The following is a 14,734-nucleotide window of genomic DNA, read 5'->3' as shown; positions in this document are numbered from 1 at the left end:
AAAACTCCCAAACCACCCGGTCATTGTGTGTCTGTGACGTGAGGCTTCCCACTCACGGGGCTCGGGTCCAACCCTGGTGTCGCCTCATCCTCCAGTGTCTCTTGGGGTGCTTCTTGAAGCAGCTGTTCTAATATCTGACTTGGAAGCTGTTTTCACTTTGCATGCTTTTCCCTGCAAATTGGAAACCGTAAGACTAAGGCTTTTTCAGAATCCATTGCTGAGTTAAATTTTTCTAACACAAATCCATGTTTGGATTGGGCAGCATTTGTAAAATGGCGCCTGGCTTTTGAAGAAGGGATTCAGGTTTGCATTTGTAGGTTTTTAGGCAGCTGGTCCAGCCTAGATCTGAGTGCTGGGCTGGCTGGGCTGGCTGGGCTGGAGGCCCCTTGGGAGGAGAGCACTTTCATTTTCTGTCCCAGTTCCCCACCTCTGTTTTTACAGTTAACATGAAAGTGTCTGAATTTTTTCTTGCGCAGTGAAGGAAAATGACTTATTTCACAAGGAACATGGTATGTAGTGGTTTCAGTTTTTCTCAAGAAGTAAGAAGTCCTCGGATAACGGTCTCTTAGCAAAGATCTCGACGTAGCCCAGGCGCGGCATGAACTGTGCCGGTACTGAATGCAGAGGCTCTCCCCTGCCTGAGCTCAGGCTGGCTCGGAAGCCCGCAGGGCTGGGGGTGGGCATCTGTTTCCTTCCTTCATCTCCTCCTCCACTCACCAGCTGCTCTTTCTAGCTCCTCCGGAGTCAGGCTCAGGAGGAAGGCGGGTTGGGTCTGGCCACGTGACCCCAGTGTTTGTGTGTGGTGTGTGTGTGTCTGTGTCTCTGTGTGTGTGTATGTGTGTATAGAAGGGCGGGTTGGGTCTGGCCACATGACCCCAGTGTGTGTGTGTGTGTGTGTGTGTCTTTGTCTATGTATCTTCCACAGTTGTTACCTTACAGAACCCTGCCCCATCTAGCACTGGAAACCCCAGCCCGGGCCGGCTCTCTGTGATCGCGCCCCAACCTCTGTGGAGCCTATACCACCCTCCGCGTGGTCCTGTGGGCAAAGTCTGTTTCAACATCCTCAGGCTGGTCCCCTCCTGCAGGACCCACAGCCATCTCCCAGGACACACAACAGGGCCTTAGGGTCAATGCAAGTTGAACTTGCTCCACTCAGAGACTATTTTTATCTGCCACGAGCAAGTTTCTTGGTCTCGAGATTCCTCAGGGGTGTTAGTCACCACCAGTTCCCAGGGCCCCAAACTGTAGGGAGTGTTGGTCTGGACATATGGCTTTCTTAAAGTCCCCTCACTTACTAGGCTGAAAGCAGGGACGGGTGACCGTGCATGACAGATGAGTGCCACACAGAGGAAGGCTTACAAATATGCCAGTCTCTCAGCCTCTTCCACCTCAACTCTTGTCGCCTAGAGCTGGGTGCTGGGCTGACCCTGGGCTGCTTGGGTCGGTCCAATGGCAGGAGCACAGCCCAAGTGTTGGGGGGGGAGCCTGGGCGTTGTCTTCGTGTTCAGAACTTGAGCCCAAACTGAGAGAGTCCCATTTTAATATCCTGTTACACAAGGAATCGTGTGACTTATAGCTGTTTAAAAAAAGATCCTTAGAATTTATCCCTTTTAATCTGCCTGCCTCTGTTTTCAGAGTCCAGTGAAGGTATAAAATTTGTGCAGTAACTGCAATAATACTTGTGTAAGTGTGAGAGTGACTTGTAGAGCTGAACAGAACCTTCCCAGAATGCAGACTGAGAGTTAACTTTATTACTTTCTGACAGTACAATTTCGAGGTGCCTCTGTTTTTCCATATTGATAATCCTGTACAACAATTTCACTAATACCGAACATTTAGTCAGGTGCTGTTCCTAGTGGGGCCCAAGCCTATACAGCAGCTGGTCCTTCAGGAGCCCCCATCGGCCATTCCGCATATGCTGCTGGTTCCCCAGCTGGCAGCGCGCCTCCCCCTGGGTCCAGAAGAACACTGGGGCACTTGGGTTAGGTGGGGAATCTGCTCTTAGGAGGGTGGCCTGGGGTCACAGTGGTCCCTCGCTTCCTTTGTGCCCAGACTGAGCGTGTGCCGCTAGACCTCAGTCCTCGGCTGGAGGAGGCCTTGGATTTCAGCGAGGTGGAGGTGGAGCCCAGTGAGGGAGAAGACTTTGAGGCCCGGGGGAGCCGCTTCTCCAAGTCTGCGGACGAGAGGCAGCGCATGCTGGTCCAGCGGAAGGATGACCTCCTGCAGCAGGCTCGCAAGTGAGTTGATCTCTGGCTCTCGCTCATCTAAATCTCCAGTCACAACCTGGTGGCCCAAAGGCCCTTGTATCAGGCCCACACTGTGCCTTTTTTAAACAGAGGGCCAACATTGAAAAACCATTAGAAACATTCTGATTCCAAACATCTTGGAAAACTGAAGGGTCTGGGCCTAACTGGTAACCTCCAGCAGCTGGTCGTCTCCCGTGGACGGCTTCGGTCACTCTTTTTTGGAGCACCTGTGTGCTAGTGTGACCTAAGCCCTTTGTGCTGATGAATCAGATTCACTGCCCTCTCGGAGGGAGCACTGTCATTGCACTTACGGGCTAGAAGTAGAGCTGAAAAAACAGGCCCAGAGAGGCTCCCCCCGGGCTGGTATCCACTCCCAGGCCCGCCCTCCTGGCCGCTCGGGTGGCCCTACGAGTGGCCTGTGCAGCAGGAGGGGCTGAAGAGCCCTCAGCAGGCCTCGGCACAGAGCTTCTCCCGTCTGGGGACAGGTATCTTCTTCACGGGCTGCTGCCGAGTGACTGCCTCATAGCACTGTCTGGGAAATGGGGAAATTACAGACAAAGACACGGCCTGTGCATTTCACAAGTCCATGTTCCAGAGCTTCCATCCCATCTCACGCAAGTCCTTTGGCTTTTGTAGGCGTTTCCTGAACAGAAGTTCTGAAGTCGACTCAGGCTCCGAGAGCTGCCTGTCGTCAGAAGGCACGACCTCCGACCCTGTGACCCTGCGTCGGAGGATGCTGGCTGCGGCCGCCGAACGGAGGCTCCAGAAGCAGCAGATCTCCTAGCACTTGGCTGCCACCCCCACCCCCCGTCGCCTCCAGCAGCGCCGCCGCCCGGGCCTGGCCCCGGTTCTGCCCGCTGTCCGAGGAGGGGCTCGGCCCCGCTGCCGCTGTATAAAGCATGTGGTCTTAATAGTGTTTGGACAGCTGACAAACTTAATCCTTTTTTGTAATACTTTCTATGTGACATTTCTCTTCCCTTTAGAAACACTGCGCATTTTAATTCGAGGCTTGATCTCTTCTGGCGTTGACTGGGCTTCTGAGGGGGGTGGGTGGGCTGACCGAGAGGAAGAGGGCGGCCAGGCACCCCGCAGCCAGCAGCTCCGATTCCTGGATCGTGCCCGCTGGTATCCTGAGCTCCAACTCGGCAGGCAGGGCGGGGGCTGGGCTCCCGAAGAGCCGTGGGCAGTGGGCGGCCCATGGAAGTACCCAACTTCACCGCTGGGTACTTTCGATGGTCAGACCGCTGCTCTCGGTGGGGAGGCACCCTAAGGCCACAGCCCCAGCCTCCCGGAGCCCCAGGGCGGCAGGGCATCTTGAAGTGACTCTTGGTTTGCTGGGTGGAGCGGAGGAGGGGAAAGGCCAGGGCACTAGAGTGGGAGGTGGCGGCCTGCCGTATCCCATTCCATCTGGGATAGCCTGCCGAGCCCTGACCCAAAGTTGGCTTTCTTACCGGTAACGCTGGGGTTCCAGCAGCTCATGAGCACTGCTGCGTGTCTGTCCCCGGCTCTGGAGTTCACGGCCCCCCACCCCAGACACGGGGGCTGAGCAGCAGGCTTTGATTAGGATTTGAATTCCTTGGGCAAGTGAATGAGGCGATGCCAAAGCCTGTGGATTTGGTCCTTAAGAGAAGAGGAGGACCTTACGCACTGGCCAGTCACCGTTAGAGGGCTTCCTCGGAAAAAGAGATCTCTCTTGTGTCTCTCCCGGAGCTCTTCCTGTTTGTCACTTTGCTCCTGGTGGTTTCATTAAACATAGGTAGGACGTTGAAGCCACCTGCCTCGGAGCAGACCTGGGTCCTGAACCTGGTCTTCAAATTCTTCACACGTTTAACTTCCAGGATTTGAAACACGCAATCACAGGCTACATAGTTCAGTTTTATGTCCTCTTGGATTAAGTTGTTTTTTTTTTTTTTTTTAATGTTTTAAAGCATAGTTTTATGATAGTCTTTTGGGGAAGAATCCAGTATTATCTAAAATTATTGGCAAAGTTAAATGTATTTTACATAACTGAAAGTTTTTGGAATGTTGACAAGTAATTGAAAAGAGTGATGAGTAAATGTTTAGGCCAGGATAATTTATTTGAAGAAATCTTTCAAAAGCCTTACCTTGAAATGCTGTTAGTAGATTTCTGTGATTTTTTTAAAAAATTGGTTTTGTTTTGCTGAGAGCATAGCTATTTGTTTTTATTGTAAAACAATAATAATAATAAAATGCAAACTCTTCTAGTGTGTTGTGTGTGGCTGGAAGCTAAGGCAGTTTCTTTTCGAGGGGCCAGAGTTGAACCCCACTTTGATGGAGGGTGTTTCCCCATCCTGACATCCTAGGTGTTGCACACATTAAAGATGAGCCTCATTCTGTGTGTTCTTAGGTTTCAAATGTGTGAAAAGAGGGAATGGCTTGGAGACTGTTAGAGGGTCTTGAGACATTTGAATAAAGCTGTCTGCCCGTGATCAAAGCGGAAACCTGCCTTCTGTAGCTTAAAGTGACCCAGGAAGAGAAGCCCTAAACGTGCCCTTAGATTTTGTACCTGGACAGGAAAGAATCCTGAGCACTGTATAGTCGCTTGGCTTTTGTCACTTCTTGGGGGCATCTGGGACAGAGGCTCAGGGCAGGGCGGTGGTTGGAGGCCAGGCCAGGGTCTGGCCACACTGGGGCGGGGTGGGGGGGCGCTCATCCTGTGCTGTCTCCTGTGCACTGGCGGTCTCCGGGGCTCCAGCTCCGATTTGTCAGCTGCGAACAGGTGTTGTGGGGAGTGACGGTGGACTTGCCTTTGCCCTCTTGCCTTTGCCTTTTTTGGAAGTGGTCCCTGTTACCGCTCCATTTTCTTATGGGCCCTGTTTTGTTGACATCTTAGGTTCTCCAAAGTCCCTCACCCTCAGCCCCCGCCCCCTACCCCAAATTTTGAGGCTTTTATGAACCCCAGAACAGTGGTCCTCGTGGATGTCTTTCTTGTGCTGATAGAGATCCTAGGTGTCCAGGTGGCCACACGGACCTGATTTCTTACCAGAGCTGTGTAGACCATGTGCCATCATCCTCAGCCAGCGGACGCCGTCCTCTCGGGAGTGGAAGGCAGGCCGAGGGCTCTGCCAAGCAGGGCATAGCACATGCAGGGAGCCACGGCCTTGTGACCAGCGGTGACATCGAGCGGTGACCTCTGCCCGCCTGCCCTGCTGCCCTTCCTCGTCTGGAAGCCTCCGTGTCTCATCTCATCGCCCCTACTCGTGGTAGGTAAGAAGTGGTTCCAACCTGACTGCGCACTGGAGTCACTCGTGGCGCTTCTAGAAATCGTGAGGCAGAGGTTGCCGCCCCCTAGCTCCTTGTCCTAATTGACTCGTCTTTCCCTGCACTCTTTCCCCCAAAATACTTCCTGACTTTGTAAAGAGGATAGGGCAGAGTCCTGTTTGTTTTTACCTACAAAACTCATCTGAAAGGTAGGAAAGAACCCTGTTGGAATATGGCTCATTTTTAGGGAACTTCAGGTAGACAAAGTCACGGCACCTTCAACCTTCTGTCTTCATGCTGGTGTGCCCCCAGACCGGTGTCATGTTGTCCAGTTGCAGGCCATGCGGGCGACCTTGCTGTCACCAGAGATGGTAGGGAGCCACTGTGCAGGCTGGTCAGGGGCTGCTGGTGGGAAAAGCACAGGAAGGGGAGGAAGGCCAGGGGTGTCGGATCGGCTCTTTCAAACAGGGAGGCCTCTTGTTACTCCTAGCTCTGTGCTACAGTATAGACAGACCTCTACCGCACCCCCCCCCCAAAACTCAAAAGACCCTTGGGGTTGCATCTGTTCGTGTGGGGAGGGAATCCAGCCAAAGGACCTGTCTGTGGCCCTCCTGTCCCCCTAGATGGCTGTCGCACTGACTGCGTGGCTAAGAAGTGATCCATGGACATGATACAAGGACTTGGCTGGGCTGGGTTCCCTCCAGGTCCCAGTCTCAAGTGGTTTGCTGGTCATTCTAGCAAAACCCAGCGAGCTAGGGGAAGAGGGTAAGGCCTGCAGCCTGGAGGAGCGGAGAGTCTTGATTTCCTGTGCCAGGCTGAGCTGATCTGTTATCCTGTGTGTTCCGCCTGTGGTGGGCTTCCTAGCAGCCAGGTGCAGTAGGGGAGGCTTTTAAAGGTGTCCAGGTGGATGGATGTGACCCCTGTCGGTGCAGGAGGCCCAGGCAACTTGGCCTTGTTAGGACCGACCACCCACCTTCTCACTTCAGTGGGAAGAAACAGGACGGTATCTTAACAGAAAGTTCGGAATTACCTGCTTTGCCCATCCCACCCCCTATTTCCCCCCCATTCCAGTCCTCAATGCTACCCTCCCCTCAAACCAGCTGAGTGAGGGGAGGCGGGGGGGGGGGGGCCGGGGGGGGGGGGGGGCCCCCGGGGGGGGGGGGGGGGGGGGGGGGGGGGGGGTGTGGAGAAGGTCAGGCATATGGTTGGGGGGTGGGGAGAGCCTCCCCATGTCTGGCCCAGTCAAATCCCTCCTTCCCTCCTGTCCGAACGAAGCCCGAGGGTGAGAGACTCAGAAATACAGACAAACATTCTCTTTATTGAGCTACACATGAATTTTCCATTAGTCAGAGAAGTAGACTGGCAGTGTGTAAGATATCACAGAAACCTCACCGATTGGGAATAGAAAGGCTTAGAAAGACCCGTGGGCTGTTATTTTTTTTTTTCTTTTTTCCTTTTTTTCAAGTTTTTTTTTTCTGTATTTTTAATTTTTTTGTGTGTTTTGTCTTTTTGCCTCCTCTTTATCTGAAATGGCCGTGACTGGTCTTCTTCAGCCAATAGTAAGTCTTAAAAGTGACACTGTGAAGAGGTTGGGGGTTTGGATACTAGTCAAAGTAGAAATGACATAGGACTGATCATGGAAACTGGCTTTCATGTAAACACTACATTCCATCTGTTTTTAAAATTTTTTTTTTTTTGCTTTTTTTCCATCGTGTGGTATTTAAAAACTTTTTTTTTGTTTGTTTTTTTATCTGCAGCACAAACATCCCCACATGAGAAGGAGCGAACACAGGTCACTGAAACAGAGGAGGGGGAGGGGCACACACACAAAGGAAGCATCCATCGGAGAGACTGAGAAGCAAAAATGTTAAAGGAAAAAAAATCCACAACCCCAGTTCCCAAAGACTATGAAAGCTGATCCGGTGTGTGATACGGAGTGCTCACTGGGACAAGAACAAAAGCAAAAATGAAAACAAAAACAAAAACAAAAACAAATCACAGAGGGAATCTGTAGAAAGGAGGTTGGTGGGAAAACGGTTTGCTGTAGGGCTCTATCTACATGTTCCATCGCTATTCTTTTAGGCAGCTACTGGCCAGTGAGAGCTGTGCTTTTCTAGGTGAACCTGGAGTGAGCCTGGGGCAGGCTGGCACATGGCAGGTGGGGCGCTCTGGGAAGCTCAGCCTGACCACGCTCCCCAGGACCCACGTCCCCAGGAGGGGCGGGCAGATAGGTGGCACTTCTGCAGGTGTGGGAGGGTGGCTGGGGGGGGGGAGCGGCTCTACACTGGGGATGGATGGGGGTACCGGTGCAGATGTGTATGCTGCTTTATTTCCAAAAAAGAAAAAAAAAATGGATGAAATGATTTTTCTTTTTCCTCTTTTTTTTTTTTAAGCTACAAAGCACATGAGAAATGTTCTTTTTTTTTTTTTTCCTTTCAAATTCTAAATGTAAAGACTCAACTAAAACCAGATTCTACAGCATTCTACAGAAATACACAGCCGTCAGTCACTCTGGGGTCGTAGGTTGGACAGGGGCTTGATACAGAAAGGCTGTGTGTCTTACAAAGGCCAAAAGGTCATGCTACCAGGAGATCAACGTCAACAGCAAAGAGTCCGTGAAGCAGTCTGTAGAGAGAGAGATAAGGGGGTCTGGTCTGACCATTTTCTTTGATTTTAAAAACCAACCAACCAACCAAAAATAAAAAACAAACAAAAAAACACAAAACCCTAGAAAGTTTTTAATAATGTGGGGGGTAGGACAAGATGGGGCAGCGTCACAGGAGGGATCAAGAACTCCAGAAAAGCCCAGCCCAGGCCCCCTGGGAGGCCTCACCCCACGGGACCCTGACTATGGTCAGGCCTACAAGTATCCGGCCCTCCCCAGGCCTCTGCTGTCCTCCTCACCTCCCCCCTGCTCCCTCTGGGCCCTTCTCTTCTCCAGGGGGCTGGCTTCAACTCTGCAGGTGAATTGCAGCCATTGTTTCAATGTCCCCTCCCCTCCGCTGCCTCTAGAAAGCAGGCCAAGTCTCCAGTTCCTCCAACTCTCGCCTTTGAATAAAGAAAACTCAAGAGACAGTGGATTGGTCGGAGCAATGATTCTTCTAAATCCTTGAAATTAACAACCACCGCCACCCAAGAGAGAAGCATCCTTGGTTTTCCTGTTGTTGGGAGTAGAGGGCAGGGAGGGGTTTAGGGTGTTGGCCAGTTTTTGAAGGGCTTTGGAATTTGCACAAGAGCAGGACAGAACTGAGACCGCACAGCCTCGGGGGGGAGCGGCAGCAGAGAGGCTGGACCCCCCACCAGGCCTCTCTTTGCCCTCCCTCTGCTCACAGATATCGGGTCTAAGGGTAGAATCACGTGGCTGTTCTTAAAAGGATGGACTCCCAAACCAGGACCCCCACCACGACGTGTGTGTGTGTGTGTGTGTGTGCGTGAGAGAGAGTGAGAGCGCGTGTGCACACGTACAAACGCACGCTCAATTGCTGTCCTGGGAAAACTCTGATGATCTATGGGATGGTGGTCAGTTCTGTCCGAAGCTCTTTCTAATACAAACTAAAAAGAATTTTTTTAATATATATTTGTATATATATAAGGTCTTGTTATACCTTTTTAAAGTTTATTTACCAACTTGCATTTGTCAGTGGTGTGTGTGTGTGTGTGTGTGTGTGTGTGCACGCGCAAGCTTTTCTGTGAGTGCTGGAGTCATTACCAAATAGGGTGCTATACAGGACAAGAGGTCAGTACAAGCCGCAGCCCCGCAGGTTGTTGGCAATGATTATGTCGGTGACGGCGTCGAATACCACCTGGATATTATTCGTGTCTGTGGCACAAGTCATGTGACAGTAAATTTCTTTGTTGGGTGAGCGGTTTTTGCTTTCAAATTGTGCTTGGATGTAGGCGGCCGCGTCCTCGTACGTATTGGGGCCTGCAACAAGACAGAATAGGGGGGAGGCCCCTGGTGAGAGCTGCAGTGGCAGGGGGGCTGGGAGAGAGGCTGGGAACCCCCTCCCGGCAGAGGCGCGGGCTGTGCGGTTCCGGGCATGGTCGCATCTTTCAGGAAAGACCCCGTCAGCTTAGCATTCGTCCGGTTCTGGCCCTTGTAAGGCCTTTGACTCTGTTTCCACACTGGATCCGCCCAGGAGCCCTGGGAGGGCTAGGGCCATAGTCACCCCTTTTGCTTTCTAGGGGAGCACACCGAGGCTGGGGCCCAGGCTGCGTGTCCCCACACTCACCCGTGATCTAAACCAGGACAGGGATTCTGGTAGAAGAGCTCCTGGGAAGGGGCTGTCCCAGAACTCGTGGTGTTCCAGGCTGTGGTGGGTGACGAGCTGTGGCTGCGCTCCTTTCTCTAAGGCTTCCTCTCCCGAGAAGCCCCTCGGCAAGGCTGGGGTCTGGGAGCAGTGGTCTCCCTGAGTGGGAAGTTCGAGGGGCTTGCCGTGTGTAACTGGCCTGGCTGCCCTCCACAAGCCCTTGGCTGTCCCCTAGGATCCTGGCCAGGGCCTGATAAGGGCAGTTTTCCAGCCAGCTACAACCCAAACCTTTGCAGTTCTGCCCTGCAGACCGCTTTCAGTGACCATGGAAGGTGGACCAACAGAGAACTGGCTGAAAGTCCCATGGAAGGAAAATGCCCCATTTTCACTAGCACAGCTGGGATCTGGCCAGCATGAAAACGATCGGATCTTTCTCCCCCTGCCCTAGCCTGCCCTGGCCCACTCTCCAGTGGTAAGGTGTGAGCCATGGGGGGACGGACTGGGGCTCGGGTGTCTGTGGCCAAGAGTCTCGAAGAGGAGATGTCAAAATTAAGGGGGTAGGGAGGTCTCTGAGGTGGGGGGCAGGGCAGAGGCCTGAACCCCACTCTCAGCTGGGACCAAAAGCAGAAGTGCCTGGAGTGGCAAACGTGACGAAGATATCAAGTCAGCGGCAGCTCAAAGATTAGACTCGGCCCCCGGTGGACCCCGTCAAGGAGCTTCCTGCCCAGAGAGCACCAAGACGAGGCGCTGAAGGAGAGGAGAAGCCCGATGGGGCGCCCCAACCAGGTGGCAAGGTGCCCAGCTGTGACTTCTTAGCATCTGCGGGGTCCGTCCATCCCTTCGAGCTCACCTCGCACCCCCAGCCGCCCCTGCCCCTTGCCCTGTGGCCTGTTTTGTGTCCCACGGGCCGTGGCGCCCATGCGTCACCGTGTCAGGGACTGTTTGTTACCCAGCGAGACTGTTAGAACTCAAGCTTGATTCCTCTGGAGGCCCTGGAAAACTCCCCATGTTTTCCCACATTCAGGCTAACTTTCTCTGGGGGTGTCCAGAGCCCTACACCCCCCAGCACCAAGACAGACCAGTGCTCGGACCAGGTCCCAAACTGGGCTCCCAGGGGAAAAGACTCTGGGGACAAGGAAGAGCTTAGGGTCAAGCCTGCCCTGTAAGGGTAGCACTGGCCTCAGGAGGCCTGCTGGGGCCAGTGGCTTCCAAGTCCCTCTCTGGTCACCACCACTTTCTAAGGACCTGAACTGGTCCTAAAGGGCCTCAGCTGAGGCTGCGGGAGGGCAGGAGTGCCCGTGAGAGCAGGCTGCAGCCAGGCCGCCCACAGGCAGATCCTCCCTCGGCCCCGGGGCAGCTCAGGGCCAGGCCTTTCCGGCTCGCCCCCATGCCCTCCCGGACTCTCTCTAGCTCCAGGGCCAGTTCCCCTTTCTTGGTTTTCATCCTCTGAGTAACATTAGGAAGTAGGCTTGGCGCCTGGCTCTGTTCCTTCCATTGACCCAGACGGCCACCCCGAGCAGTGGGCATTATTGTTAGGTATCGCGGTGCCCGGATGGAAGGCGAGGCACAGGTGACAGGTTTGCCCACAGTGGCAAGCTGCCTGGCTCCAGGAGCCTGTGCCCGGGATGGGGGGGGGGGGGGCGCCCTGAGGATCCGCAAGCAGTGTGGTGCCTTGATGAGGGGACAGGCCGATGGGTCCTCCTCCCCGCCAGCGATGAGAGGGCTGACTCTCTTCCTCATAGTAGAGGGGGTAGGGGGGCAGCCCCTATTTCTTCTGGAATCTGGTGGGGTTCAGGAACCTGTGTAGCCCTGGGAGCCAAGTCCAGGCCTTTCTCCCTCTCTGGGGTTGTCAGTGTGTGGGTTCCTGGCGGAGCCAGCTTGTGACACGTCCTCTTCTACCACTGCCCTAAGGGCCACTAGAAGCTTCTCAGTCCCCAGAAAAATGAAGGCTGGGCTCTGGCCTCCCATCAGCGCTGTTTCAGCCTTTAGCAGCAGCCCAGAGTGGGGACATCCTACAGCAGCTGCCCTCTGCCCACTGAAGGAGGCGACCTGACCCCTCATCCGCCCCCTCAGAAAGAGCTTCTTCATGGGGGTGATGGAGGGGTCTGTGACGCGTCCTCCTGGAGCCTGATGACAGAGAAGGTGCCCCACCCCCACCCTGAGAAGATGGGAGAGAGGCAGGCAGGGAGAGAGGAGGTGTGCAGAGAACTGGAGTGGTTGGACTTGAGGAAAAGGCCTTCACAGGCAGAGGACAGCAGGGATGTGGGGGCAGGGGGCAGAGGTGGTGAGGGAGGGGTAGAAGGCCCTGGCCCGGCACAGGCAGGCGTGCTGCACACCATGCACCCAAGCAGGTAGGGGCTGAAAAGCAGCCCAGATTGCCTTGCAGGCCATGTGTCCATGCTTGCGAATTCATGCCAAGGTGCTGTGTGGCCCGGCAGCCTGCTGGCGCAGGGGTCAGGGGACGCCACTGGCGGGCAAGCCTGGGGGAGGCAGGAGAGTTTTTCTAGAGGGTGAGCAAGATGAAAGGGGAAGCCTGTGGTCCTGTCCTGCCTCCTGAGTCCTGCCAAGGTGCTCTCAAGTCACGGCATGGCAAATCCAATGGATCGGGAGGGTCCACTTCCCACCCCACCCAGGGCTGTGTCCTGGGAAGACCCAAACCGGGTCACACCCGACTGTGCGTCTCTGCATCCCTGCCGTCCTGGGGCAGGGGCCAGGCAGCCCCGCCCTGAACCCACGGGCAGCCAGGGCTCTGGTTTGAGGCTCTGGAAGAGACCAGGTCCTAGGCAGAAGCGGGGCCTCCCCGACACCCACCTGTGTATTCAGGAAAGCAGATGGTCAAAGGTGACTTCTTGATCTTCTCACCAAAGAGATCTTTCTTGTTGAGGAAGAGAATGATGGAGGTATCGATGAAGAACTTGTTGTTACAGATGGAGTCGAAGAGCATGAGAGACTCGTGCATGCGGTTCTGCAGCCCCAGGTTGGGGAAGGACAGCCAGACAGACAGCGGGACGGACAGACACGGAAACAGGGAAAGAGAAGAGGAGAATTAGGTTTGAGAGGGAGGGACGGGGCTGCTTAGCAACTCACGCAGGGGCTCCTGGGCCCCCGGGGCCCCTCCAAAGATGACAGTAGAGCTGCGACCTGTCACAGCACAGGGCCACTCAGTCCAGCGTTCGGGGCCGTCTATACTGTTGTCCCAGGACTAATGGCAGAGACTGGGCTGGGTCGTGGTTATGGCTCCCTGGGTGAGGCTGGAACCAGGGCAATGCGGGCCCTCCTTGGGACAGAGTCCCCAGCCACGGGAGGGGCTCCCTGCATGGGCAGGTGTGGGGGGGTGGATGGAACCCAAGAGCTGGGCTGTGGCAGTTCCAGCCCAGGTCTTTCCTCTGGGGCCCAGTCTGCCGGTGATGTCCTCTGGGAGTGGTGAGGGATGGAGGGAAGTCAGGCCAGGCTCCTGCCAGCATCCTTGGGGGCCACCACTGTGGAGAAATGGTCCTGCCCAGGCTGCCTCCAGGGAAGGGCTCTGGGGGGCTGGCCAGACTTCCTCTGGCTGGGTCCAACTCAGCTATGTTGGATGCTGCAAAGAGTCTGAAGCAATGCAGACATAAAGTACTGTCTCGCACGCCAACGGCTAGCAAAGGAGTGACTGTGGTAGGCGCTCCCAATGGAGCAGATCCTGGGGGGTAGCCCTTGGCCTGGGCAAGGACCGGCTCATTCTATGGTAGGGTGCCAAGCTTATCAACTTGAGTAGTATCTCTTGGCAATGCAGGGGAGCACATCTCTCCATGAGTGAAGCCATTTCTGCTGGGAAGGTGGTTCTTCCACGAAATGTGGGACAGCCACTCACTTTCCCCCAAGGACCTGTCCTTGCCTGGGGAACTTATCCTTTCCAAATCCAGCTCCGTGGTTAACTCCAGGCCACGCTGTCCCTTTTTAGTAAGAAGGCTGAGACAAATCATCGCAGAGAGCTGGCGTGGGCACCACGGGGCATTATTCTGTGGGGATCAGCTCATTCCCCGGGGCCCAGCAGGCAGTGGGAGCTGAGTGCATTGCTGGGGGAGTCGCTGTGGCCACCTTCCTCTAGCTGAGTGGAGGGCGGGCGGCCACCACCGGTCACCAGGCACCAGTCACCAGGCCCCGCTCTGCCGAGCACCCAGCTCAGCACTTCCCCTGCCTCACTACCCTTAGGGAAGAGGGAGAGCTGGCAGAGCCGAGACCCAGGAGAGCAGAGATGTGGCCCCAGCTCTGGATCTGAGCCAGAGCTTATGACCCCAAATGGGTGTGTCCCACCAAGATGAGCCGTCTGCAGCCTTTAGGGGAATAAGTCAGAAGAGGGTCACGACCAGGTCTGCGCATCTTCAGCCCCTCTCCCGTGACTGCATGAGTATCCCAATGACCTGGAAGGGTCTCCCAGCCCCAAACCCTGTTCTTACGGCTCCGGCAAGTTGCCAGGACAAGGGCTCACCTGCCCCTTGGGGGCCTTCACACAACTGGTGTTCTTAGCCCCTCTGCGAGCTGTGGGACGCAGCCTTGTCCTCCTGCTCAGTAAACCAGTTTAGTAAACACCTATGATCTTGTTACCCTGCCCGCCTCAACCAGCACATTCTGTTCTCAGGCCCCCAGCATCGGCTCACCGTCTGCACAGTTGCATTGGGGGGCGGGGGTGGCTCCTGGGCCACAGCCAGGCCCCAGCTGGCTCCCAGGGCCTGTTCAGATGACGGGCAGAGGCCAAGTGAACGGAAGCCCGAGGCCAGGGGCTGGGAACACTCAGGCTCATGGCGCCACCTCTGAGGGCGGAGGATGGATGCTCGGGCACCCAATGACCCACTAGGAAAGAGCCTCCCACCGCACAGAGCTGCCTGGTCCTGCAGCTGGTCACCAGGAGCGGAAGCCCATAGCCAGAGGCCCAAGCCCACTCCACAACTGTCCCAAATATCATTTTGGTCTTTGGACACCACGGGATACGGTGGGACATATGCTGGAGCGCTCCCAGGACCAGAAGGGATCACCAGGGTG

At 55.1% G+C, this 14,734-nt stretch overlaps 2 protein-coding genes across 2 annotated transcripts in view; one reads left to right on the top strand and one right to left on the bottom strand.

Moving 5' to 3' along the window:
* The window catches only part of AMFR (autocrine motility factor receptor), a 39,108-nt gene extending 35,859 nt beyond the window's left edge, over positions 1-3,249 (top strand). The window contains exons 13-14 of the mRNA XM_059383957.1: positions 2,053-2,237; positions 2,883-3,249. Coding sequence (XP_059239940.1) covers positions 2,053-2,237; positions 2,883-3,030 — 333 coding nt within the window. The 3' untranslated portion in view covers positions 3,031-3,249. The remainder of the gene's footprint in view (positions 1-2,052; positions 2,238-2,882) is intronic.
* A 3,517-nt stretch (positions 3,250-6,766) lies between these two features.
* The window catches only part of GNAO1 (G protein subunit alpha o1), a 164,482-nt gene continuing 156,514 nt past the window's right edge, over positions 6,767-14,734 (bottom strand). The window contains exons 7-9 of the mRNA XM_059383070.1: positions 12,530-12,683; positions 9,178-9,393; positions 6,767-8,093 (exon numbers count right to left, since the gene is read on the bottom strand). Coding sequence (XP_059239053.1) covers positions 9,206-9,393; positions 12,530-12,683 — 342 coding nt within the window. The 3' untranslated portion in view covers positions 6,767-8,093; positions 9,178-9,205. The remainder of the gene's footprint in view (positions 8,094-9,177; positions 9,394-12,529; positions 12,684-14,734) is intronic.

Source organism: Mustela nigripes, chromosome 17 (genome assembly GCF_022355385.1).
Source record: "Mustela nigripes isolate SB6536 chromosome 17, MUSNIG.SB6536, whole genome shotgun sequence".
Lineage (NCBI taxonomy): Eukaryota > Metazoa > Chordata > Mammalia > Carnivora > Mustelidae > Mustela > Mustela nigripes.
This window is presented reverse-complemented; position numbering and strand designations above follow the sequence as displayed.